Source organism: Oryx dammah, unplaced genomic scaffold (assembly GCF_014754425.2).
Source record: "Oryx dammah isolate SB20612 unplaced genomic scaffold, SCBI_Odam_1.1 HiC_scaffold_2, whole genome shotgun sequence".
Lineage (NCBI taxonomy): Eukaryota > Metazoa > Chordata > Mammalia > Artiodactyla > Bovidae > Oryx > Oryx dammah.
Window position 1 is genome coordinate 160,132,790 of NW_024070186.1, and position 26,637 is coordinate 160,159,426.

The 26,637-nt window shown below is 54.1% G+C and overlaps 4 protein-coding genes across 9 annotated transcripts in view; 1 reads left to right on the forward strand and 3 right to left on the reverse strand.

Annotated features, from left to right (window-relative positions):
- Window positions 1–205: 205 nt before the first annotated feature.
- On the reverse strand, window positions 206–19,341 carry SLX4 (SLX4 structure-specific endonuclease subunit). Of its 6 annotated transcripts, none has more exons than XM_040255600.1 (16): window positions 18,919–19,290; window positions 17,235–17,372; window positions 16,303–16,707; window positions 14,727–14,948; window positions 12,793–12,982; window positions 11,727–11,939; window positions 11,093–11,301; window positions 10,664–10,980; window positions 9,951–10,185; window positions 9,487–9,575; window positions 8,513–8,659; window positions 7,348–7,517; window positions 4,354–6,563; window positions 2,674–2,776; window positions 1,702–2,112; window positions 206–1,248 (listed from the first exon to the last, which is right to left on the reverse strand). In XM_040255600.1, the coding sequence occupies exons 2-16, from the start codon at window positions 17,296–17,298 to the stop codon at window positions 855–857; spliced, it is 5,379 nt and encodes a 1,792-aa protein (XP_040111534.1). In that variant the 5' UTR covers window positions 17,299–17,372; window positions 18,919–19,290; the 3' UTR covers window positions 206–854. The 6 variants fall into 6 exon arrangements, with proteins under 6 accessions (XP_040111534.1, XP_040111556.1, XP_040111572.1 ...); XM_040255622.1 differs by lacking the exon at window positions 18,919–19,290 and adding an exon at window positions 19,298–19,341 and having other exon boundaries at window positions 357–1,248; window positions 16,303–16,807; XM_040255638.1 differs by lacking the exon at window positions 18,919–19,290 and adding an exon at window positions 19,298–19,323 and having other exon boundaries at window positions 357–1,248; window positions 16,303–16,911.
- Window positions 19,342–19,506: 165 nt separating this feature from the next.
- Window positions 19,507–26,637, forward strand: part of DNASE1 (deoxyribonuclease 1) — a 37,119-nt gene continuing 29,988 nt past the window's right edge. The window contains exon 1 of the mRNA XM_040255675.1: window positions 19,507–19,672. The gene's annotated coding sequence lies outside the window, so the exon portion shown is untranslated. The remainder of the gene's footprint in view (window positions 19,673–26,637) is intronic.
- LOC120874301 (elongation factor 1-alpha 2-like) lies at window positions 21,656–23,041 on the reverse strand. Its single transcript, XM_040255657.1, has one exon. The coding sequence runs from the start codon at window positions 23,039–23,041 to the stop codon at window positions 21,656–21,658; it is 1,386 nt and encodes a 461-aa protein (XP_040111591.1).
- LOC120874321 (G2 and S phase-expressed protein 1-like) lies at window positions 23,683–25,903 on the reverse strand. Its single transcript, XM_040255687.1, is given in 4 exon segments — window positions 23,683–24,026; window positions 24,028–24,286; window positions 24,289–24,598; window positions 25,260–25,903. Coding segments are annotated over 4 exon segments (1,503 nt in total). The 5' UTR covers window positions 25,854–25,903; the 3' UTR covers window positions 23,683–23,686.

A 26,637-nucleotide genomic window follows, 5' to 3' on the forward strand; every position in this document is an offset into this window, starting at 1 on the left:
GGAGCATAGAGGGCAGAGCTCAGGGCCTGCTGAGGACTCTTGACTGTGGGCGTGTGGGTGGGCAGTGTGTGCGTGAGTGAGGGAACAAACCTCTATTAGTAATAACCAGCAGGCCTGGGTCCCCCAGAGATGGAGACGTGTGGGGGTGCTGGGGGGCCCTCCCCACAGCCCGTTACTGGAGTGTGGCATCTAGAAGCTTTCAGTAAAGCCTTTATGTTTTTATTGCACATCATATAAAATGAACTGCACTGTACTTGAAACAGACGAGACATTCACAAGGACGTAGAGACCAAACTTTTCTTCTTTTTCAGCCCTCACCTGTGTTCCCCAGCTACCACATGCACTGGCAAAACCAGGTAACAAAGAACTGTTTATTTGGGGGCTTACACGCTGTGCTGGCCTTCGGGACTGTTCGGTTTGGAGGCTGCTGGTGACAATGACAGGTGTCTGGGCAGGACAGCTGGGCCAGCAGAGCACCTAGAGCCTGTGGACAGTTGATCCGCTGGTGGAGGCCCAAGTACTGAGAAGGAAGACAGGGCAGGGGCAGGCTAGACCTGCCGCCTGTCTCAGGACACGGACACCTGTGGCTGGTGGACAGAGGGGACACGCCCGACTCAGGCTTCACCCTGGCAGCTGGCGGTGGCCCATCACCCTTCCTGACACACATGGAGACAAACAGTGGGCACCAATGGAGAGGGGCGGCTGGGCCCTAAATCCAGCAGACCACTCTGAGGACACTCCAGGATATTGAAAGCAGGCTGTTCCAGGGCAGTCACTCATAGCGGGAGAGTGTGGTCAGAAGACCCGGAGCACCGCAGGGGCCTGGCCTGTGGATGGACAGGGGCCACAGGCCCTCACAGGCTGCTGACGGCTGGGACTGGGGAGTGAGGGGCGGGCCTGCGGGCTCTGCCCCTCTTCTTGCCTGCGGGCTGCTGTCTCTTCCTCCCAAGCTTCTCTTTGCGGGTGGCGGCCGTGGTGAAGGTGATGCACTGGGTGTCCAGGAAGTCCAGCAGCTTCCCCGAGGCCACGTGGATGCCCTGCTGCTTCAGCTCAGCCTGCAGCTCCGCCAGCTCGAGGGGCTGGTACAGCAGGACCTTGCGGTAGAGGGCTGGCTGGGAGCGGATATAGCGCCGCACAGCCTCCTCTGTGGTGACTGCCTGGACGGCCGCCTGTGTGGCGCTGACCGCCTCCTCGCCTGCCTCCTCTTCTCCCACAGACTCCAAGGCCACTCCAAACTCACAGGTTGAGCTGAAAAGCACCAGACGGTAACACCTTGCAACACCCCTTCTTTCCACCTCCACCCCAAGACCAGGAGCCTCTCTGAGGGCAGGAGTGTGTGTCTGTGTCCCCTACGAGCCTGGCACATGGCAGGGACGACCCTGGGGTGGCAGGAAGTCCCAGGCTGCTATGTCCTTGGCACTGTAGCTGCCGGCCTGAGCGGGACCACGCCCTCAGCCAGGATCTCATGTCGAGGGCAGCCGCACTAGGCTGGCCCCACCTGTGGGCGAGTGTGTGGGAGCCCCAGAGGTCTGCCTGGGAGGCCCAGGGGGCTGACCTTTAACCCCACCGAAGTCTCCTGTTGTCCAAAGCCAGAAGGCCACTGGGATTTCTGAGTGTCGGCTGTCAAGCCTCGCTTATGCCAACTCTCAAGGCTCGGGGTCAGAGGGCTTATGAATACTGGCCGTGTTCGCACGCGGTTACCTCTGCGAGCTGCAGCAGCTGTCCCCGCTGTCCACAGAGGTGGCCGGGGACTCCTGCGAGGCCGGGAGCTGGGCGTCCCCACCAGGGTCCAAAGGCTCCTCCTTGGCTGGTGACACGCTCAGGGCAGAGATGCTGCCACCAGGCTGCTGCTTGTGATATTGGGGGCCCTTGGTCTTGGCAGGTGCCTTGGACCTCTGGGGAACGCGGCCAGGAGGGGCCTCCAGCTGGGTGTGGCCAGCTGCCCTTGAAGCCTTAGCGGTCTGGGTGGTGTAGGTCTGGCTGCAGGGAGCCTCCAAGGGCAGCTGTGAGGACTCATCCTCGGAGTCAGACTCCAGCGTCTGGTGAGTGTACTGGAATATCTCCTTCAGTTTCAGGACCATCTGGCGTTTGGGCAGAGGGCGGACCCCAAACCTGAATGGGAAAACAGGTGCACTTCAGCAAAGAGCCAACAGTTATCAACAAACTAAACTGGTGGCTTTGTACTTGAATCTTAAATGCCTGACTCATGAGCATTCAGAACTCAGTATCCATCCTGAATAACCACAGAGCAGACTCAGGAATATTCCAGAAGGACCACACTCTGAGTTGTGAGTGGTGGGGTAGCAAGGACCTCCCTGGGGCCCAGGATGAACGGCGGAATTCACTGGAATGTGATAATTGTGATGTTCTTTTAAAAAACCGGGTCTCCATCCTTAGACTGTTAAGGCAAGAGTCCCATTCCCACCCACGTGGCACGTGGAGGCCCGTCCCCAGCGGGTGACCTGGAGGAGCGTGTTTCTCAGCCCTGAGTCACATGAGGGACAGTAGCTGAGGAGCCAGGAGTCACACGCAGCCCCCACCAACCCGAGGCTCCTGCCACCAGAGCCCAGAGCGGACCCCAACAGCAGACCCTCCTGTTCCCCACTTCGCTGAGCCTGGACACACATGGGAGGGAGGGTCTGCTCGGAACGAGCTTTCCAGAAGGACACCGACCTGTCCAGCTCTTTCTTCAGCACTGGAGTCTCCATGATGGAGTACCTTGGCATTGGCGTTATGGGCACTTTCGGGGGCAAGTTCTTCTTCCGATCAGCACCTTCTGGACAGAACAAAAGAAACAGTTTCAGCAGGAGGGCCTCTTCTGACTCTGGAAGTGTCACCCAGATACTTTGCTCACACTGCCCTCGCTCTCGGAGAGCGGTGATGTCCACCCTTCCCCGCTTGACTCTGGCATCCTGTCTTCCCGTCAGGAAGCATCACATGGCACCCGGGGAAGGCCAGGGCTCCGTGGTGCTGATGCTGCTAGGGGCTCAAAGGCAGGTTAAGTGGGGGCCAGGGGTCAGGCTGAAGGGGCGGTGGGGTGACTGCTTATGGGAACAGGATTTATTTTCAGGTGATGATGCAAACATCCTGGAAATTGGACAGTTGTAGAATATTGTATTAAAAGTACTGAATTGTACATTTGAAAGGGTGAATTTTATGGTATGTGAATAACATCTTAGTAATGCTCTTTTTTTTAAAAAATCAATATTTAAAAGACAACTTAGGGACAATTTAGGTACATCTGGACTTTGGTTCTTATCCTTTTTATGAGCATGGAGCCCTTTGAGACACCAATGAAAACAACAGGCTCTGTCTCCTGAAAAATGCCCAAGGTTCTTTATACAATTTCAGAGAGTCTGTCACCCCCGTGAGTCTCCCCTCAGATTCTAAGGTATCCTGGTCTCAAGGCTCCTGAAGTGGTTCTCACACGCCACCTGGGCACCTGTTGGAAATGCAAATTCTTGGTCACACCCTAGATCTCCTGAAGCAGCAGCTCTGGGGTGGAACCTGGCCTGGTTTTCTTTTGAGATGACAGTCACGTAACTTTTCATGTGAACCATTCAGTAGCACTCAGATCATTCACAGCATTGTGCAGCCCCCACCTCTTTCTTGTTGTAAAACATCTCACTCCCCAGAGGAAGCTCCATGCCGGTCTGTCCCTGTTCTCTGCCCCCACCGCCCCTGGTGATCACTCATCTACTTTAGCTCTCTGTGGACCTGTCCATCGGGACAGCTCACAGTGGAATCATACGGCGTGGCCTTTTGAGTCTGGCTTCTCTCCCTGAGCACCATGTTTTGAAGGTTCGTCCATGCTGTAGCCTGTGTCAGAGCTTTGTATGGCTGAGCAGACTCCACTGTCGGGGTGGACCCCCTTTATTCACTTATCAGCTGATGGACATTTGCGTTGTTCCTACTTTTTGGCTGTTGTGAATAGTGCTGCTGTGAGCATGAGTGTGCAGGATGTGTTTGAGTCCCGATCTCAAGTCTTTGAATGCTGGAGTGCAATGACCCGGTGATAATGGCAACTGTTTGACTATTTGAGGAGCCATATGTGTCTGCTCTTACGATGAACCTGAGGGGCTCATCACAGTCTCCCTGAAGTGCTGGTGAGGTATTCTGGAGTGGGGCCGCAGACAGGGGTCCTTAACAGGTGCCCAGGTGAGCGCAGGATCAGGCAGCTTTAGGACGCCCCGACTTACTAGCTTAAGAAGTGTATGTTTGACAGCAGGCCTTTCCTCCCTAACCGTGGAGAAGGTCAGGCAGGCAAGGGGAGGGCTGGCTGCCCCTCGCTGTCATTATGACTCTTCATGCCCCTCAGCATGAAAAAGAGACAAACACCCTCCCACTACTCACCTGGCGTCTGTAACTTGCGTGACCTCTGGGCTCCATCTGTGCGCGGCGTCTGGGGCAGAGGAGCCGCCTCTGAGGACCTCTGATCTTCTTCGTTCCAGTCATCCCACAGAACTGAGTTCAGAAAGCTCTGCCGGTGGCTCCCCGGGGAGCCGGCCCCAGAGGACTTCTCTTGAGACTTCCTCCGGCCAGTGTAGCTCCTTCGGATTGGGGTGGTGCCCAGCAGTGCCGGGGAGTGGCAGTCCCTGCTGTCTGGGGCGCCCTCTGCCCTGCTGCTGGGGCTGCTGGTGCTCAAGGGGCCTGTCCGCTCGAGGTTCAGGTGATCAATGGGGATTGGTGAGAGGGGCTCCATATGCCAGCACCAGTCCTCAGCTGGAATCGGGGGGTCACCGTCCAGCAGGGGGCTGCTGCTCACCTGTTGGGAGGCTGCCTCCTGCTCGTCCTCACTGTCCTCCACCTCCACCACTTCACTCACGGGAGCCTGAGCCGCTGGGCTCTGCGCAGGAGGCAGGCACTTTGGGAGTTGCCTGGGGAGGTCGGCAAGGCCTCCTAAGATGGGCCGGGGAGCCAGAGGAGAAGCACGTGGGAGGCGTCTGCGGCGGGGGCTGGATGGGCTGCTGCAGGCCTGCTTTCTCCCGTCAGAGCCTCCAGGAGCAGCGGGGCCCAGGTGTGGGGACAACGTCTGGGGTACGATGACCGAAAACTTGCTCGTGGCTTCGGGTTTGTCCCTGTTCTCTAACAGGGCCCTGGGCTTGGGCAGAGCCAGCGGGTCTGCTGGTGGCCTGGCCCCGAGGCCTGTGATCTGGGTCTGCGAGGAACAGTCGCAGCTCCCGCCGGCCAGCGGGGTGGCGGGCACGAGCCACGAGGTGTCTGTGGTGCTGTCGTCGGTGCTGGCCCCTAGCCGCCCCCCCACCTCCTGCGGCAGCAGGGCCTGGCTTCCCGGTGGGCTCTGGGGAGGCTCTTGCTCTGCATCAAGGTCGATGATGGAAAACAGTTCAGAGGACTTGGCGCTGACTTCCAGAACTTTCTTGTCTTCTAAGGGACTGTTCAGAAGTGACTTTGCTTTGGTTTGCTCCAGCTCCAGCTCTTCATCTGAATCCAGTAACAGGATCACCTCGTCTTCTCTGTTCACGCTGCGGGGAGAGGCCTCAGGCCTGGAGCTCCGGTGGCCAGGTCCTGACCGGGTTAGATCCATGGGTGGAGATTTTTCTGGGAAGATCAGGACCCCTTTACCTCTGCATTCCAGTGCAGAACTACATTCCTTGTCTTTCTGGCCTGGGTCCTCACGTGACGAGGGAAGGCGCCTGGCTCTCTTTGGCTTCAGTGATGAGTTCTGGGAGGCCATGCTGGAAGCTGTGCCCTGCAACTGGGGTATCGGTGGGGACAGGTCACTGGGGTGACGAGGGTGAGGACGTGGCTGGCGAGGACTCTGGCCTTGATGGGGCTGCGGTGGGAAGAAGCATGAGCGTGAGCGGGGTGCCTGCTGGTGTGCAGGGGGATGGAACCCCTCTACCTCCCTTTCTTGGATGGTCCTGTTTCCTTCTTCCCAATCGCTCGTCACCCGGGAGAGTTCAGAGTATCCAGCTTGAGGTGATGAAAAAGGCTGTTGAACGTTATCATCATCAGCTGAGCACAGAGGGGCGCTTTCCTGCCTCTCTGGCCGGCCCTGGGCGGGGCTGGAGGAGCAGGGAGGAGCCAGTGCTCCCTCTGGGGCCTCTGCTCTCTCTCCCCCATTCAAAGCCTGGTTGCTAAGGGGCAGGAGTGTGGACTGTCTCGTGTTTCCCCATTTGGCCGGGGTCTCATCTCTTCCTTGCCCGGATGATTCCACCTGCTCTGCATTTTCTGGCTGTTCTTTATCCTGTTCACTTGTGAGGATTTCCCCCGAAACTGGACCATCCTTCCCGAGCAGGTCAGCTTCTTCCTCTGGCTCTGGAGCTTTCTCCCCCTGGAGCAGCCTTCGCTGAGTAGCTGCGAATTCATAAATTTCTTCCATCTCCTCCTCGTTGACCTTTTCTCTGTCTTCTTCGCGGCCCTCTGGCTTCAGCAGCGCCTCTGCTCCCTCCTCCTCACCCAGCCACACAAAGTGCAGAAGCTCTCGGAAAGTCTCCACTCTGCCGTCAGCGTTGTCTTCCTGCTCCTTTCCCTGTCCACCTTCTGCATCCATCACAAAGGGCACTTGTTCGCACAGGTGAACAAGCTCACTCACCCCAAACCTGCAACAGGAAAGCCACGCGTCACCACCCCCCGTGCAGAGGCAGCGCCCTGGCTCAAGAGGCTCGAGGCAGGAGTCCTCACAGCCATGACCCTCCCTGGCCCTTCCCCACTGCCCTGCAGAGACAGTGCCCATGTCCAGGCCCAGCAATGCCCCAGGCCACTCAGCTCTAGAGACAGTGTTTGGGGAGGGTCCACTAGCCTCACTGTGCAGCCTGAGCGTGAGCTGAGGTGGGACCGTGGGGCTGGGTGGTTCTGTGACCGGACCCAAAGCACCGGGACTGACACGCACGGGGACACCCAGGCCGGTTTGGGTCAGCCCGGACACGTGCATTGGCACCTTGGAGACCCCAGAGGCCAAGCCCGTCCCTCCCCAGGTTCCACCCCAGAGGTGGAAGCAGGACACGGGGGTGGAGAGACCAGGCAGCTGCAGCATCAGGGGCGTCAGAGCAACCATCCTGCTGACGTCCGCCTTCTGAGACTTGGAGGAGTGGCCGTTGGGCAGCTCTGGTGGCGGAACTGCCGAGGGGTGGTGTTGCTGGGGCTGGGGGCTGAGACCACCCCCTCGTCACTCCCAGCGAGTGAAAGCCACTGGGCTCCCCTCCAAGTGTTCCCTGTGGCCAGAATCTTGGTCAGTACACCCTGTTCAAGGTCACCACTGGCCATAAACTTGGGATTAAAAGGTACAGGAAAGACTCAGCCCTGACCTCTCATGGGCCATCAACCAGATAATCCCTGTCGGTTACTGTCAAAAACCGAGAAGTAAGTGGAAAGAACAGCCTGGACCTCTGGGCCAGAGAGCGCAGGTCAGGGGCCAGCTGGGGAGTCAGGATGGTGTCGGCGGCATAGAGGTAATGCAGGAACGCCTGGGCGGCCTCGGTGCTGACGTCACGCAGCAGCACGCGCTGGCGCCTCAAGTCACCATCCTCTTCGGCCAGGAAGGCTTCACTGTTTACCTGAGGGACAGATGCACATGGAAGAGTTACTGACGGGACAGCCGTGACCTGGGGCAAAACAGGCCTCAGGAGGTTCTGGGCGCCTGGGAGCTCGTCCTAGGACGGGCATTAGCCAGAGTCGCTCCATTTAGCTGACCAGGAATTCTTCAGGTTAGGGCACAAAACCTGTCTGTTTCTGAAGTCAAGTCAGCGATAGAGGCTTAAGGAGCCAGTCAGTCCTCTGTTGACAAGCCTATCAAAGGCACTAGAACTTTCTGACGAGACTGACAGCAGTTTCCAGGATTCTTGTGATGCCACGTTCAAGTCCATGACACGTTCAAGTCAAGATATGACAACACAGAAATGTCATAGCAGCTCAGCCTTAATGAGGTCAGTTAGGGACTTTCCTGGTGATCCAGTGGTTAGGACTTCACACTCTCACTGCCAAGGGTGAGGGTTCAATCCCTGGTTGGGGAATTTAAGATTCTTCAAGTCACACAGCATGGCAGAAAAAAAACAGAAGGTGATTATAAGATTTTGCTACTGCTAAGTCACTTCACTTGTGTCCGACTCTGTGTGACCCCACAGACGGCAGCCCACCAGGCTCCCCCATCCCTGGGATTCTCCAGGCAAGAACACTGGAGTGGGTTGCCATTTCCTTCTCCATAAGACTTTACTGATATGTAAATAGAGGAAAAGGAAACAGTTCTGGGGAAAACAGGATTTTTATTCAACGGAACAAGAAATCTGATGTTTCCCAACCCTGAGCTCATCTCCTCATAGCACTTCTTGACCTCAAACCTGTCTTCTCCAGGGAAGCACAACCTTTATGGCATCAGGGGAAGAACAGATCAGGGGCAGTGGGTGGAGAGTGGGGGTGTGAGGAGGAAAGGGGCAGGAAGACAGAGGGAGAGGCTGGGCACAGAGGGGAGGGTGAGGGGGAAGAGGGGTGAAAGGGAAGGGAGAGAGGAGGGAAAAGAGCAAAGGGGGAGCAGGCCGCCTGGCCACGCACTTACATGCTGCATGAGAAGTGGGCATCGGGCATAGAGCACAAACTTGTGGGCGTAGAGCACCTCCCCACTGTCTGTCTGAAACTGGATGTCACTCAGGTGAGGGTTGTTGACCATGGCACTGAAGTCGGCCACCAGCAAACCAAGGGCAAGCTGAAACGAGAGGGGGAGAGCAGTCACTCCCACCTGTGGGCCCCTGAACCGTGCAGGTGCCCAGCGAAAGGGGTGCAGGCAGCCAGTTAGGGCCTCCCGCCTCGCAAGGCCCAACGTCGGGCTCCACCCTGAAGTTACCTTCAGAGACAGGGAATAGCAAGACCCAGTCCTTTCTCAAGTTCTCTGTCACACCCAATTCCCTGGCCTAGACAGGAGGCCTGGCCCGTGAAGACGGAGGCCCGGCACGTGGAGAGGTGTGGGTGACAGCCTTGCCAGGACGCGGTGGCAGCATCAGCAGCTGCTAGGTCTCCGTGAGGAAGCCATCAGCCCAGCCGGATGTGACAGGTGGGACCTGAGCCCAAGCAGTTGTGGGGCTGGCTAGAAGGAGTCCATGTCCCTTCTCTGACAGGTGCCACGTCCCCAGGGAGAACTTGGTGACAAGCACTCGGCTGATACCAATGTGCTCACGGGATGACACCTTCTCTAAGGAAAACCCAGTTTCTAACCCAGGAAGTCACCAGTACAGAACACGGACTGTTAGCTGGAGGCCTCCAGGACTCTCACGAGTCAGTTGGTTAGTCCCGTTGGCTGGATGAAGCACCCTCACAGAGCAAGGGTGCTCCCCAGGCCGGGCCCTGGGAGCCTACTGAGGTGCCCCTGGGGCTCAACAACGGAAGGGACAGAACCCGGCTCAGCTCAGAGGCCGTCAAGGGGCGCCCGTGGACTCTGCAGGGGCCTGGAGGCTGGCTGTGAGCCGGCCGCACTGAACATACAACAAGCATTGCAGCCATGACCACGGAGCCACGAGCCGGACCAGACATGCTCACCGAAGCCTGGCCGCCCTCCTCCGGGTACTTCTCCTTGGCTGGCAGGACAAACCCAGTCAGTGGAAGGCCACCGAGTGACAAGTCCATCCCTAAAAGGATTCACAGGTTAAAATCATCAACCACCTGGGAAAGAGCATCACCCGGCCGACCCGAGGATGTCGTCATGGAAGGCGAACTACCCAGAAGCCACCTGCACCGCCACCCCTGCCCAACAGAGTTGTACTCGGGAGAGAAAGCCGAAATCAACCCTCACGACCACTCGCTCTGGCAGAAGGCTCTGTCCTCAGTCAAAGCTGAAGGAAAACTGATGGACTCGCCTGAGTCACATTCACCTTTGAGGAGAAAGGAAAGCACCCAGAGAGACCACCTCCTCCCGTCAGACAGGGTGAACCGGGACTGTAGACCCAAGCGGCCATGGCGGCTCTGGTACCGGGGTGGGGAGGCCCTGAGGGTCGAGGTCTCACCTGCAGCCCCTCCCGGGCTGGCCAGGTCCCTGCTGCGTGGGCTGGCGGGCAACCCCTCTCCCGCCAGCTCCAGCAGATCCTGCAGGGCTTGGCGCTCCCTCTGGCTGGCGGAGGGTGCTGGGCTCCGGAGGCTGTGGCTCACAGGGTGGGTGTCAGGGGCAGAAGCGGGTGTTCCCACACTCAGTTCTGGCAGCTTAGGTGGCTGTGGCAGCCGCATGGGCTCCTGTATGAGACCCTGAAAGAAGTAGGTGAACCAGAGTGAGCATGTGGCCTCCACAGCCGCCACCACCTTGAGGGTACCTGGGAAGCGAGCCCCAGCCAGAGCCACTTGGGAAGCTTGTCGCTGTTACCCGTCAGCAGGCACCTCTGTCTTGGCAGGGCCCCCAACCTCCTAGTGGCATCTAAATTGCTTCAAGCAGGTGAGTGCCAATTCCTGTACACAGGCCTGTCTTGTTCCTCGGTCCCATCACAGGCAGATTATACCAGTCCGGGGCAGGACCTGGGACCCTGCATTCTGAACTCTCCAGAATCTTAACACTTGGAAACCTGTGGGCCTCCCTGTTCCTACTGTGCGAACCATCTGGTTGTTGCAAAGACAACACACTAGACTCCACACCATGGCACTCGGCTTCCTCCCCTCCGCGCTTGGTGCCGCAGCTGGAGCCACCACCCTCTCCCCTTGAGCCCACCTGCCCCACTGGAAGGGAGCACACCTTGGCAGGCCACTGGGGCACCAGGGGAGGCACCAGGCTGGCCGTGTAGAAGGACTCCAGGGCCCCAGCCCCAGTCAGGGCACTGGCCTCCCACAGCAGGTTCTGTGGCCCCCTGGGTGGTCGCAGGGCCCGGCTGCCCCTGGCCAGCTCTTCCTCTAGAATCCTGCTGGCGGGGAGTGGCGGTGTGCTGGACGGCTCCACCTCCTCCGACAGGAGCTGCGCCACGCGGTCCTGTATCTGCCGGCCCGTGGTCTCTGCATCCTGGACTAACAGTTGTGGGGGGGACGTGGGGGCTTTCTTCTTGTGAGTCTTCTTCTCTGGAGAAAAAACAGAAGCAGCACGGAGTCGTCCTCCCACCGGGGACCCCAGGGGAAGCTTTGGCAGCTGCCGCGCAGCCAGGCTTCTCAGCAACCCCCTCAGCCGCCGCACCTGCTCCTAGCCTCGTCCTCTCTGCAAAAGCGTTCCCCAGCCTGAGCGCGGCCGGCACTGCCTGCTGCTCCGTCTCCGAGCGGGACAGAGCCATGGCTACCAACAGGTCCTCGGAGGGTGCCTCGGGCTCAGGGACCTTCCGCCTCTTCCGTGGTTCTTTCTTGGTGGTGGCTCCCTTCCGCTTCAGACAGCCAGCTCCATCGCTGAGGCTTAAATGGCAACCAGACTGAAAGGTGAATGAGCTAGAGGGGTGAGCAGTTCCTGCTCTGAGGGTCCCCGTTCGACCCGGGAGGGCTGGACCCCTTCTCCTCCGTGAGGGGAATGAGAGGAGATGGGTAAACGTGGATTCAACATACAGAAGGATCAGCAGTTTCTGTGCTCAAACTGTTAGGGACAGGGGGATCTCAGGAAGGACTCGTGGAAACCAGTCCATGCCAGCTGGTCTGTTCCCGAGCCTCTGAGGACAGAGCACTGTTCCCTCCCAGTCCCTGTGGACTGTGCCCAGTTTTCTTCTGAAGCGTTTCATCTCCAGAATCAGCGCTCTGTTGTCCTCCACCACTACAAAAGGCCTTTTTCTTTTTTTAAAAAAAAAAATCAACATACTTTGATCTCTCTTCCTCTTCCTTTGACTTACCTGGGTGCCGGAGTGCCCGAGGTGCCCGTGGGCTGAGCCCCCTGCAGGCGCACAGCCTGGAGCAGGAGCTGCGGGCCGACCTCCATCTTCACCGCACACTGTTTCAGGTGACTGATTCTGCTCTTCAGGGTGAGAAATGGCTTGCCGCAGAGGGGGCACTCAGGGATCTGAGGCGTGGGGAATCTCAGTGCCTTTTCAGCCTCATCCAAGCACCTGGAGGAAGACAGCAAAGGTGGGACCACCCTTCCCTGGCCACGTGATTGTAGACAGGGCTCAGGTCAGTGTGGTCGTGCTGTGGGCCAAGGCTTGCTCCCCCCCACAAGCTGGTCCCTCCCCACAGCCTGCAGTCAGCCTCCAGACACTGCATTTAGGTTTCTGTGAGCAAAGGTGCCTGAGGAAAGCAAGGATATATTAAACACAGAGTCACCAGAGTCAACATATGACCCAGCAACCGGAAACAGATACTCAAGCAAATACATGAAAAGCGTGTTCACAGTAGCTCTATTCACAAAACCCAAAAGGTGGAGACAGATGTCCATCAGTGGATGAATGGATGAACAAGATGCGGTCCATCCATACAGCAGAATATCATCAAACCATAAAAAGGAGGAAAGCACTGAGACAGCACACCACGGATGGCACACACTCTGCTGAGTGAAAGAAGCCAGACACGAAAGGCCACAGATTGTGAGTCCACTTATGTCCGGAACAGGCAAGTCCCCAGAGACAGAAGGCAGGTGAGTGGCTGCCAGGGGCTGAGGAAAAGAGGGAAATTGGGGTGCCTGCTTCATGGGTCTGGGGCTGACTGTGGTGACGGCTGCACAACTCTGAATGCACTAAGTAAACCTGATTGCACTGCTCACTTTAAATGGCTGAATTGCACGGCACAGAAGTATCTCTCAAGCTGTTGTTTAAGAAAAAAAAGCAAGGCTGGACCAACCCTGATACTGAAGTGCTCATCTCAAGACTCCCCCCTGGAGCCCTGGAGATTCCACAGGAGCCTTGGAGCTGGTCACACCTACGGGCGAGGTGAGCACAGGTCAGGTGACGGCCGAGCTGCTCCTACCGGTTCACATGCTGCTGCCTCCGTGTCACGTTCATGGCTGAGAGGTTCTTCTGACAGATCTGGCAAAAGAACAACCCCGTCTCCTCCAGGCTGTCGTCGGGTGCGGACGCCTGTTCCTGCCCAAGCTCCCGCTGGAGGGCCAAGGCCACCGCAGTGTCGCTTTCTGTGGCGGGGAGCCTGGGTCCACACCCTGTGGAGACACAGCGACCCATGAGGACCAGCTCGTCCTTGGATCTCACGGGGCAAGGACACTGGGTGGGGCGTGAGAAGCCCAGCCCCAGCCCAGGGAGACCGGACACCAAGCAGGGTACTCCCCAAACTTTCAACAGGCGCAAGGACCCCCAGGAAGCTCGTTAAAGTGCAGGTCAGGAGGCTGGCACTCTGGGGGGCTAGGTGGAGCCTGAGACTCTGCATTTCGGCCAACTTCCAGGCGAGGCCACTGTGGCTGGTCCAGGACCACTCTCTGAGCACCAGAGCCCTGAAGAATTTGCCTTTTGTTTCCTATTTCTGCTAAAGTGGCAACCCTGGGCGCATCCCAGGATTGTAAGGCTCCTACTGCAATGAATCCTAGGTTTCCTCTTTAAAGCTCAACCTCTCCTACTGCTCTTTTTCTTGCCCTTCCAGGTCAGAGTCAAATGCTGCTCTTGGTTTTTCTTGGCATCAGACCAGAGGATGGACTGATTCTAATCTTGGGATGGTGCCCAAGGCGGCTGTGCCCACTGTTGTGGCCCTGTCATACCTGATGTTGCTGGAGCAGACCCTTGGCACTCACGCGGGATATGCCCTGAGAACAAAGCCAGAAAAGCACCACACTTCATTTTGGTCCAGTACTTTTTTTAAACAAAGAAATGGTTTATCTCCCCTGATTACTGGGTATGATGTGAAGACTGATGGAAACAACTCAGTCACATGCAGGGCAGGGGCTGGGCTCATGCACTGGCTGAGTGACCCCTCTGCACCCCTTGGTGCCCCGTGGACCAATGACTGATGCCACATCACTGTGTCACCTGCATGGGCCTTTGGGGTAGCCTGACAATGCTCAGTAGTCCTGAGGTGAAACCTGCAAGTAAATACCGGGAAACTACGGATTTACTGGCTGTAGGTCTGTCAATAGTTTCTTCCTATTTCTTTTCCTTTTGTGTATTTTCACCAGGGGTGAGGATTCCTGCTGTTTAGGGGATAAAGCACCACTGACAGTACGAGCCTCCTGGGGTGGTACAATGTGCAGCAGATGGCACTTCCCTGCAGGAAAGGGTTAAATGACATCAGGCAGAAACAAGCAAATCCAGAAAGTGGGGAGTTTTAAAAGACAACTGTCCTGGATTTTTCAAGAAGTCAGTATTACAAAAAACAAGAACAAGATAAGAGACTGTTATAGAGTCTAGACCAGAGACACTACTGAGCCACGGCTATAAGCAGCGTGTGACGAACCCTCGTTCAGAAGAGTTCGCTACAGAAGCAGTCCTTGGGGCAGCCGGGGAAATGTGAATGTGAGCAGGCAGTGTTCTGGACCCACGTGTGTTTATGGAATTGTGGTTATGTAGGAGAGTCTAGGGGTGAAGCATCACGATGTCTGTGACTTGCTTTCCGATGGTACGGAAGAAGTGCCCATTTATAGAGACAAAAAAAGGTGTGGCAGAATGTCCACTGTTTGTTAAATCTAGGTTGAGGGCAGAGGGATTTCATTGTAATACATTTTTCTGACTCTTTTGAATGGGAAAATTTTTGTAATAAGTCAAAATGAAAAAAGAGGAAGCGGTACCTTCTCAAAGAAGCTAAGTGAGAAATGACCCAGGGGACCCTCTGTTCTCTGGCCAGAGTGGCAAAGGCAGAGCGTGGGGCAGAAGGCCCACCCCTGGCTGAGAAGGCAGGCTCCTTCCTGACCCCTTTCCCCCAACATCAACCCTGTTGGGAAGACAGCGCTTCCTTCATACCGTTCACCGCCATCACATCTTGAGGGCCCTTTGGGACATTTTCTTCAGGTGCAGCCTCGAGTGAGCAGCCTTCGGAAGCACGTTTTAAGCGCTCAGGGTCTGCTCTCTTGAACTGCTGCATTCGCTGGAGGACCAGCTCTGCTGCCCTGGGTTTGGAGGGACTTGGCGCCGTTGCAGTCAGACAGGAAGGAGGGGGCTGCGAGAGGCTGTCTGTGGTGGCCTCTGGCAAGGAGAACATTCACACGCGTCAGTTCTAGCAGGAGAAACCAAAGGTTCTTCTAGTTTCAAAGACCTCAGATTTCAAATGGGTCCTTTACTGACTATATTAGGTGTAACTCTAAAGTAATGATTGTTTTTTGGTAGCCTCACTGTTTGTGGTGATAAAAACACCCCTGCCATATGTATCTGTGATGGGAGGGGGCAGTGGTGGGGATGGGTGCACAACTCTGTGAATAAAGTCGCTGAACCATCCACTTGAAAGGGGTCAGTTTTACAGAATGTGAATTGTATCCCTATAAAGCTGTTATTAAAGAGTTATTAATGACAGACACATATCTTTCTAGGTCAGAAGCTCTCCTTTAACTTGGTGTCTGAAGATGACCTCTGGGGGGATCCATGCAGCCCCTGATGCTGCATGTCACCCTCGCAGGTGTGTTTTTGGGGGGAGCAGTGCAGTATTCTGGGGGAAATCAAGCATAGCTTTCACTATACTCTCAAAGGAAGCGTGAAAGACCAAAACGTTTTGGCAACATTAATGAAGCCTTACAACAGTCTCTGTGAGCTAAGGCTCTACCACCACTGCATTGGGGAGGTCATGCTGACCACATAGGTAAAAAACATTATTTAAGATCAGGAAGTGAAGGTAAGGAAAATTTAGAAACAGAACTCAGGAGTCCAAAGATCTTGTGCTGTATTATATACGCAAGGCTGGTTTTCAGCTCTGCATGAAGAATGTATGTTGAGCATGTGGTTTAATACACCAGGGCAGCAGGGTGAGCAAGTTGCTTTAAATAAATAAACAGAAGAATAAAAGGTGTTTGGAAGAGATAGGAAGGACAAGAAGAGTCTCCTGGGACTCAAAACCCACATGGCATATGCCTTCTACCTTCTCAGCAGCCTAACCAAATTGGCTCACCCATTGTAACTTACCCACTTTGGAATGAACCCAAGAAAATAAGAGAAGTAGCACTATTTTTATGTTCATAAAAAAAAAAAACCCACAAACTCATGTTAACTGCATGATGTAAATGTTAATAGGAAAATGAAAGAGCAGATGGCCCCAAATATATCATGTAGAGAATTCATACAATGGTTATGATTATTTTCTTAATGACTATTGTTTAAAACAAGAGTCAGCAAACTATGGTCTTGGGCAGGCTGCCTATTTTTGTAAATGAAGTTTTGCTGGAACACAGCCCATTCAATTAGACATCATCTAAGAAGTAGTTTGCAACAGAGACTGTATGGCCGGCAAAGCCAAAGAAACTTACTAGCTTTCAGAAAGTTTTCTGATCCTTGGTTTAAAATGGTACAAATCACCTCTGGTGTCCTCTCTGGCAGAGTTTCTTACTGTTACCTGTCTGGGTGCTCCATGCGCTATCCTGGAATACAGCAGAAGTGTGTACACCTCCCTCGGGGTTTTCAGGGGGAGCTGGTTCAGTCTCTGGCCTCTTGGGTGCCCTGTGCTTCTGAGTCCGCGGGACCTGGCTGCCAGGGCGAGTTTTCCTCTCAGTGGGGCCTTGCGGGGTTTTGCTCTTAGAAGCAGTTGGCTTGGTCCTTTTTGGTTTGCTTCTTATCTGGGTGCCGTTCGAGGCCTTTTGTGTCTTCTTTTCCTTTGACACTTCCTTGGAGCCATTCTTTTTCACCCTTTGGAAAAAGCTGGCACAGAGTTCCTGAAAGTCATCATCTGACTCATCCATCATCTGACGGGTTTGAAGGCTTTCAGGCTGGTCTTCGGAGAAGTGAGGGTCGATATGCGGGGCTGTGCACAGGTGAGAAAGTGAACCCGAGTGTGAGCCTAGCCAGGCCTCATTCACACTGGAATCTTCATTATGGTTCCTCGCTGCTTCTCACTGTAGTACCTGGAGAGTTTGCACAGTTGAGCAGGATGTATTGTTCCCTCTCTCCATAATGATTTCAAATGTCTTTCTTGGACATCCCGGTGGTCCAGTAGATAAGAATCCACCTGCCAATGCAGGGGACATGGGTTTGATTCCCAGTCTGGGAAGATCTCACGTGCCGCAGAGCAACTTGGCCCATGGGTCACAACTACTGGGCCCACACACGGCGACTACTGAAGCCCGTGAGCCTAGAGCCTGTGTTCTGGAATAACAGAAGCCACCACAATGAGATGCCCAGGCACCGCAAGGAAGAGGAGCCCTGGCTCACGGCAACTAGAGAAAGTCCAAGAATGGTGAGGACCCAGCACAACCAAGAAAGATAAATAAATAAATTTTTAAAAATGTCTTTCTTCAAACTGAACCTTTGTTCAGCACACTGAAAGCTTACCTTTATTAAAGTTCACATCTGAGAGGGTCTGTTGTCTAGTAGACGCCTCCCAGAGAGAATACATGTGGGCCTGGTGCTCAGGTGATTCTCCAGGATCTCCATGGTGATAAAGCACATTTGGTCCATTTAAGTTTTCACCTGAGAAAAACCAAAAGCATTTAAGTGTAATTAGATAGATATTGTCATTTAATGCCATTTCTCCCAGGAAGGTACAAGAGCATGTGGAGTATGGGAAAAGTCTTCAGGGTAACAATAGCCCTGTCAAATACTCAGCTATAGCCTGGTTAACACAAACTAATCATCCTACAGGCTACCACAAAGCAACAGGGGAGAGGGACCTAAAGACCTGTCAAAGCGTGTTCTTCCATGGGCAGAAAAACATGTGCATCTTGGAAGAGTAACCAGAGTCTGGGGAATGAATCCCATGAAGAGCAGTCACCACAGAATCAAGATGGTCCCTGAATCCAGAAAAACTATCTCTGGTCCAAGGCCTTCAGCTCTCAGAGGCTCTATCAGCAAGCAATATAAGAGAGAGAAAGAGGAAATGTGCATTTGAACTCTCAGGAAGAAACCAAAGACAGGAATACAGCAGGCTCATCCTTCATTGACAGAACCAATGTTTCCAAATCAGAAAAAGGTCACTTTTCTCTATTCTCACCCCAGCAACTCTCCTAACTCACGTGACCAGAATGCTGCCCATGTGCAAAGGCTGGGCCTTACCGGCATGATTATTTATATTGGCACAGTTTAGTGGAGTTTCGAAAATCAAAACTGAATAACCCAGTGGTAGAGTGTTCATTTCAGATACCATAAGGCAGTTTCCACGGTCCAGGTAATCCATTAAGCATCTAGTTTTCCAGAGTGGGACAGACACACACACCTAAAATCTACTTTGCATGGCTAGCTCATTTTCATCTTCCATCTCCTTAGAGAAGCTTGTTCTCTCAGTCTTTATCTAATTGAACCCTCTCCACTCCCATTTATTTTCTATCATCACACACTGTTTTCACAGTGGCATTTATCATGTTATAATCACATGTAATAGATTTATTGAATGCTTACTGTGCAGGCAGCCGTCCCAAGTGCTTTACAAGTCTAACTAGTTTAATATTTACAACTCTGCTAGGTAGGACCTATGGACACCCCTTCTTTACAGCAAGGAACCAAGCACAAGAATGAGAAACTGGCTCAAGTTCTCACAGCCTTTCAAGAAGCAGGCTGGGATCAAACCCAGGCAGTGTGGTTCCAGGGCATTAGCTCTTATATTTTTATTCAGTAGCTTGTTTTGTGTCCCCTACTAAGCTCAAAACTTCAGGAGGGCACGCACTCATTTTGTATTCTCTTTGGCTGACAAGGTGCCTGACTTAAGTGCTCGACAGTAATCTGTTGAGTTTGGTACGATCGGGAGCACCAGAGAAAAGTGGTGGGAGCGAAGGCTGCACAGAGAAGCAGAGATGCGTGTCTGAGGGCCTGGAACGTCAAGCCAAGCAAACTGTTGGAAGTGGTAGCTGGAGCAAACTCCAGCCTCCACACCGCCCTGAGTCGCGACATCTCTGCCGGTATTAGTCTAAAACGATGTATCTGCCATAGGCGCTCTATCGGTATTTGCTAAGGAGTAACAGATCCGAACGAGATGGCAACTTTCCAGAGGGCCGGGACTCTGCCTACCCAGCTTGGTACCTACCGCGGCCGGGCTCACTGCAGACGCGGAAAGAATGAATGGGCAGGTGCGGGGCGGACCCCCCGCCTCCCCCAACCCGGTGACACACAGGTTGCCATTTGAGGAAGGGCTGCCAAGGACTTCAGCGGCTACAAAGGCAGATGGCGAATTCCGATCGCCAGTCGGACGCCCGGGCCGTGACCCATGGGTATCCGGATCCCCCCACCCATCTTCCGTTCAGACAGCCCTGGCCCCCTCTACCTAAGCCCGGCTCCTGCCTCTAACCGCGGCTGGCAGCGGGCGAGGAAGGCTCTTTTCTCTCAGGAGAGCGAGAAAGGCCTGAAGCGGCCGGACCTCCTCTCCCCGGTGCAGACTCCCGGCCCCAAAGCCCGACTCCTCCTACCTCTGGCGCGGCCGCAGCACCTTCTCAACGGCGACCCAAGCCCCTGCGCATGCGCGGCGGATAATTGCGGCTGCGCGAGCGCAGAGGGATCCTTGAGGCTCGCGTCCCATCCTCCTTTGCGGCCGGCGCGCGCGACTAAGAGCGTTCCTCAAGCGCGCGGGGCAGGACCAGGCGGAGCGCGGCGCTAGAGGACCGCGCGGCTGAGGTTACGTAGGCGGCTCCCGGCGAAGTCTACTAAGTGTTGAGGAAGAGTCGAGGTGAGTTTCGGGCTCCGGCGCAGTTTGAAGTTGAAGTTTGGGTGCACCACGGTTCACACAGGAAATGTATGCCGGTTCATTGGTGGCCCCTGAGCGCATCTGCGTCAGGAGCCGACAGGTAAACGGGGGCGCCAGACCGGGAGCGGGAGCCGAGCGACCGAGCGCGGGCTTCCTCCCGGAGACGCTTGCGAGCAGGTTGAGGCCTGAGGGGCAGGTTTCCCCGTGCGGGCGGGGAAGGTGAAGCGATGCCCACCCTCTCCAGGCTCCCAGGTGCACGTTGTTAGGATTTGAGGGGCTCGTGAAGCCGGAGAGTTTCGCCGCGGACTGAAGTCTGAGAGACCTTATAAGTCGTATTAAGGGTTCGAACTTCAACCTGGGGTCCTTGGGAGCCGACATAGATACTGTTTTTAAAGGAGTTTCTAGTTGCAGTGTGAAAGTTGGTCTGGAGAGGCAAGCCTGAAGGCTCATCAGGAGGCTGCGGTGATGCAGGCGAGAAATGAGGGCGTCCTGGATTTAGGAGTTGAAGTTGGGGAAAAGGAGAAATATTGAGGCGTTTGAATTGCCGTGACCAAATTAGTTGTTAATACTTGTGGGTTTCTGGAGAAGAATTTCTAAGTTTCTGGAAACGTGGTTTCAGTTACTTGAAGTGACGAATACAGGAGGACGAGTAGTTTTGTTGGGAAACTGATAGAGTTAGGTTTGTTTTTTTTTAAGTTATAATTTACATATCATAAAATTCACTCTCACAGTGTTGGTTATTAGTATATTCACAAGGTTGTGGAACCGTCACTTCAGTTCAATTGCTCAGTCGTGTCCGACTCTTTGTGACCCCATGGACTGCAGCCCTCCAGGCTTCCCTGCCAACTCCCGGAGCGGACTCAAACTTATGTCCGTCCAGTCGGTGATGCCATCCGACCATCTCATCCTCTGACATCCCCTTCTCCTCCTGCCTTCAGTCTTTCCCAGCATCAGGGTCTTTCCCAGTGAGTCAGTCCTTCACATCAGATGGCCAAAGGATTGGAGTTTCAGCTTCAGCATCAGTCCTTCCAATGAATATTCAGGACTGATCTCCTTTAGGATGGACTGGTTGGATCTCCTTGCAGTCCAGGGGACTCTCAAGAGTCTTCTTCAACACCACAGTTCAAAAGCATCAATTCTTTGGTGCTCAGCTTTCTTTATAGTCCAACTCTCACATCCATGCATGACTACTGGAAAAACCATATTTTTGACTAGATGGACCTTTGTCGGCAAAGTAATGTCTCCGCTTTTTAATATGCTGTCTAGTTTGCTCATAGCTGTTCTTCAAAGGAGTAAGCCGTCTTTTAATTTCATGGCTGCAGGCACCATCTGCAGTGATTTTGGAGCCCAAGAAAATAAAGTCTCTCACTGTTTCCATTGTTTCCCCATCTGTTTGCCATGAAGTGAATGGACCAGATGCTGTGATCTTAGTTTTCTGAATGTTGAGTTTTAAGCCGGCTCTTTCACTCTCCTCTTTCACTTTCATCAAGAGGCTCTTTAGTTAGTTGTTCTTCCCTTTCTGCCATAAGGGTGGCCTCATCTGCATATCTGAGGTTATTGATATTTCTCCCAGCAATCTTGATTCCAGGTTGTGCTTCATCCCGCCTGATATTTCACATGATGTATTCTGCATATAAGTTAAATAAGCAGAGTGACAATATACAGCCTTGACGTACTCCCTTCCCCGTTTGGAACTAGTCTATTGTTCCATGTCCAGTTCTAAGTGTTGCTTCTTGACCTGCATACAAATTTCTCAGGAGGCAGGAACCGTCATTGCAGTCTAATTCTAGAACATTTTATAACCCCAAATAGAAAGCTGTGTACCCATGAGCCTCATTCCCCTTTACTCTTTCCCTTGGCAACCACCAATCTACTTTCCTTTTTTGCATTTGCCTGTTGTGTATATGTTATGTAAATTGAATCGTATAAGCCTTCTGTCTGGCTTTTAAGGAATGTAGTGTTTTTATTTTTATTATTTATTTATTTTTTTTTTTTTTGAAGTTTCACTACTAATTTTATTTAGTCACAGAAGTATCTCATACAGTGGGGGCTGCTGAGAAAATGGTGTGGGAGAAGGACGTCTTCATTTCTTGCTGGCCTTCACCGCTGACTTGGTGACCTTAGCCACAGCCCCTGTCTTCTTCTCCACAGCCTTGATGACGCCAACGGCCATGGTTTGCCTCATGTCCTGCACAGCAAAGCGGCCTAGAGGTGGGTACTCGGAGAAGGTCTCCACACACATGGCCTTGCCGGGGACCATCTGCACGATGGCAGCGTCACCCGACTTCAGGGCCTTGGGGTTGTCTTCCAGCTTCTTGCCCGAGCGGCGGTCAATCTTTTCCCTCAGTTCAGCAAACCTGCAGGAGATGTGGGCTGTGTGACAGTCCAGCACCGGAGAATAGCCAGCTTGGATCTGTCCTGGATGATTCAGGACGATCACCTGGGCCACAAAGCTGCTGGTCTCCATCGGGGGGTCGTTCTTGCTGTCTCCAGCCACGTTGCCACGACGGATGTCCTTCACAGATACGTTCTTCACGTTGAAGCCCACGTTGTCCCCAGGCAGGGCCTCCGACAGGGCCTCGTGGTGCATCTCCACGGATTTGACCTCAGTGGTGAGGCCACTGGGGGCAAAGGTGACCACCATGCTGGCCTTCAGGAAGCTGGTCTCCACTCGGCCCACGGGCACTGTGCCAGTGCCTCCTATCTTGTACACGTCTTGCAGTGGCAGCCTCAGGGGCTTGTTGACTGGGCGAGTTGTGGGGAGGATGGAGTCCAGAGCTTCCAGCAGGGTCACCCTGGTGGCGTTTCCCTCCTTCCGCTCAACCTTCCAGCCCTTGAACCAGGGCATATTGGTGCTGGGCTCCAGCATGTTGTCTCCGTGCCAGCCCGAGATGGGCACAAAGGCCACAGTCGCCGGGTTATAGCCGATCTTCCTGATGTAGGCGCTCACTTCCTTGGTGATCTCCTGGAAGCGTGCGGCGCTGTAGGCCGGCTCAGTAGAGTCCATCTTGTTGACCGCCACGATCAGCTGCTTCACACCCAAGGTGTAGGCGAGCAGCGCGTGCTTGCGAGTCTGCCCGTTCTTAGAGATGCCTGCCTCAAACTCGCCCACACCGCCAGCCACAATGAGCACAGCGCAGTCGGCCTGGGAGGTGCCGGTGATCATGTTCTTGATGAAGTCCCTGTGGCCCGGGGCATCGATGATGGTGATGTAGTACTTGCTGGTCTCAAACTTCCACAGGGAGATGTCAGTGGTGATGCCACGCTCTCTCTTTGCCTTCAGTTTGTCCAGCACCCAGGCATACTTGAAGGAGCCCTTACCCATCTCAGCTGCCTCCTTCTCAAACTTCTCAATGGTCCTCTTGTCAATCCCCCCACACTTGTAGATGAGGTGCCCGGTGGTGGTGGACTTGCCAGAGTCCACATGGCTGATGACCACGATATTGATGTGTGTCTTCTCTTTGCCCATTGCAGTGGTTGCTTCCTTCAGTCACTGCTCCACTTCAGAGAAGAGGGAACAAAGACGATCCAGCAGGAGCTGCAGCAGCTGTGACAGTAGCCAGGAATGTAGTGTTTTTAATGTACCATGAATCGGTTCATTTCTTTTGAAGGCCAGATAGTATTTCCTTGTATGGATATACCACATTGCATTTATCCATTTATCAGTTGTTTCCACATTTTGGCTACTATAACTAATAACTATAGGTTGTTTTTTTTTTTGGTGGTTTAATCCATTTTCATTTACTTTACCATTCAACTTAAACTAGAATATTTAACTTTTCATACAATCTTAACTTTAAAGATGGTCACTTGCTATTTTACATGCAAAAAATCCAGACTCATCCAGAGCGTACCCATTCTTCACTCTGCACCCAGCACGCAAGCGGGGCCCGGAGGATGGAGGCCAGTGGCCTGCAGTGACCAGGTGGCCAAACACCGGCCCCCAACCCCATAGCCTGCTCCAGGCACAGTAACTTTACTTAGCTTTTAGCTTTTTGTTTCATTTTACAACTTTTCCAACACAAATTCTTCTAAAATTTATCTCTGACAGTTGAATACCACTTTAGGACTGATGTTGTAACTGAGTGAAGTGCGAAGAACTGTTTGACTCCACTCAGAACTTGAGGAGCAGAGACTCCATGTTTTCCTTGTCAGCCTCGGGGCTCAGCAGGATCAGAGGGGAAGCCAAGTCTATGAGCTGTCCCACCTCGTCGGGGGGCTTGGCCACGGCCTTCCTGTTTGCCTCTGGGGTGTTTGTCAGGAGGTCGACTAGGGGCCCACTTCCAGACCACAGGGCCACGACTGCCTTGGGGCTCTTGCAGAAGTCAGTGCGCGGGCGGTCGTCCAGGGCTGTGGCCACAGCCTCCCCGGTGAGGCTGAGTTGATCCAGTTTGAGATCCATGAGAAGAGCTTCACTGAGGGCTGTGGCTTCATGGGGCTGCTGTTCGTCCAGGGACTTCTGTGGTGATACTTTGTGAAAAAGTAGAATCACTCTTTTCTGGAGAAATGTCCAGTGCCTGTGGCACAGCAGATGGTGAGCAGCTGCCGTCGAGGGACAAGTCGGGGCGCCTGGATGCAGGCTGGCTGTCACCCTCCCTGGCGGGTGCAGTTCTCACTGTGGATTTTTTCTGGGGCTCAGAAGAGAGTCGCCGAGCAGATGCAGGCAGGGGAAAAGCCAGAAGCCTGGCCACAGTCGTGGGGGTTGCCAGAGGCTGGAGAGCCAGCGGCCTGCAGGTGTGGGCAGGGCCGACAGGCACCTCGTGCTCACGGGGGTCCTCACGCTGCTGACAAGGCTCTGCGCGGCTGTGGACCACCTCACGGGAGTGCTGTGGGCCACCCTCCCCACCAACGTGCAGGACTGCAGCCGCTGCGCCCGACAGGACTTTGGCGTCGCACCAGCCGGGGGCTCACCAGTAGAAAACCTGGGAATTTTAAATTGATTCATAGGGGTAGCCACAGCCTTTGTCTTGGAGTTTAGGCAGGAATCGTGCCTTCTTGAACTCCCGGTCTTATCCCTTTGAGAAGACTGTGACAAACCATAATGAGAGCTTGGCCCAGAGCCTCCCTGTTCCGGGGTCTGGGGCTGGGGGAGAGATGCTCTGGGGATCCCCCTGGGCTGCTCCACTGTCCTCTCCGCAGCTCCTGGCCTCTGGCTTTGCCTGCAGGCCATGCCCCTGGGGCTCGCCTTCAGGGACGGCCGTGGCAGGGCGAGCCCCATTCTGCCCATCTGGCTGGAGCTTGACCAGGCACTGTCCGCAGAGATGCCTGGATGTTCACTTGGTTTAGCTCTGCCAGTCGCAGGAGAAGCACACACAGCGGAGCTCAGGCCCGAGACAGACCCCGAAGAGGACCTTCTGCCAGGCCGCCAGCACACCCAGGTGGTTTTAGCATGGTTTTCTTCGGCCCAGACTTGTTTGGAACAGGGAGCAACCGCTTGCCTGGGACCAAGTGGCTTCCACTGGTGGCACGCTGGCGACGTCCTGGATGGTGCTGAGCTTGTCCAGGGGCATGCTGCTGTGGATGTCCTTTTCATTTTGGATTTTCATCCTGGGAGGACTAGCTGGTTTCTGTCTCCCAGGCTTCTCCACAGCCGAGTGAAGGCTTTTTCCTCGAAGGGACGAGGTTCGGGGCGGCAGTAACTTGCTGACGACCTTCTTAGCCTCGGCCTAGTTCAGAGGCTGAGCAGCACTGGGCTCTGCTGGCAGAGAAGGGCACGAGGTGGGTGGTGGCCCCGAAGTCTCGGGGCGGCTGGTCTGGGCAGGAGTGGCCGGCGAGGCTGCGCTGGAGGCGGGCTGAGTGCCCCGGAGCAGGGGTGCCCTCCAGAGGTCGTCCGACAGGCAGTATGTCTCCTGCTTAAGTGACTTGGGGCTTTTCTTCACTTCGTTTTCTCTATCAAAGAGGTTAATTTTGAGTTTAGACTCCTGTATGAATCCTTCCACTCCCTGGCTCCCAGGGTCTTTAGACTGGGCAGCCTGGGCTGCCTTGGTTCTGCCGTTGCTTTGTATCTGGAAGGCCAGTAAGTGAGCTTCTTTATAAACTTCCACAAACTTTTCCCCCGTGAGCAGACTCCAGGTGAAGTGTCTTTCAGAAGCTGGCAAAGGAGGTTCTTTGGGAAGCTGATTATTTAAATCTAAGCTGGCAGCAATACATCTTTCTTTATGGACAATAGGTCCAAAAAAGACTTCATCATCTTCATTGGCACTTGAAGAAGAAAATGAAAGGTCGAAGTCAAACTTTTCATCAGCCAACAGAAGAGTGTCTTCCTTCTTGGGAGCCTCCATCTCTGCTTCTTTGGGGGTGGGGGGGGTGGGCAGGCAGGCTGAAGGCACGTCGCTTCCTCCTTCCATGGCCAGGGCTATCAGAGGTCACAGCAAGGAGCAGGAGACAGAAGCGGGGCGGGTGTTGGAGCCCAGGTTCCCCCAGCCCCCCAGGGAAGCCCCACCGTGTGGGCCGCTGCAGCACCGGCCCAGAGCCACTGCGACACCCCGCTAATAACTATAGTTTTATACTATAACTACTATAACTAATGGCCGTGTGAACATTTCATGTATGTATGTGTGTGTTTTCAGTACTCTTGGGTTTGTACCTAAGAGTGTGATTGCTGGGTCATACTACATTTAGTTCTGAGTGTTGAGTTTCAAATGTGAAATGAAAATAGGGCTTTCAAGAACTTTCTCCATATGAAGGAGTTAGGAGGTGGTATTTGCTGTCTGCTTTTGGAAACCTAAGTTAGTTTGTAATACAGATTCCAATTGAATTAGTAAAGTAGACATCACAAATGTGGTATTAGTGGAGTGTCTCATTTGTACTAGAGGGATTTTGATTTGTAAGAGGTGACTGGGTGACAACAAGGAGAAGCCAGGGCCATTGAAAGAAAAATTCATTAATTTCCAGAGATGAGAGGGCATGTCATGCCACACAGGGAAGATTTTGGTCAGGAGTCAGAAGCAGGAGTGAGAGGAAAGCCTAGGTTGGAGCCTTATTCCCTGAAAAAGGCAAGGCAGAGCAGAGTAGAGGGTTTAGGACTGACTAGTTTGAATAAACCCCGTGGACTTTGGGCTATGG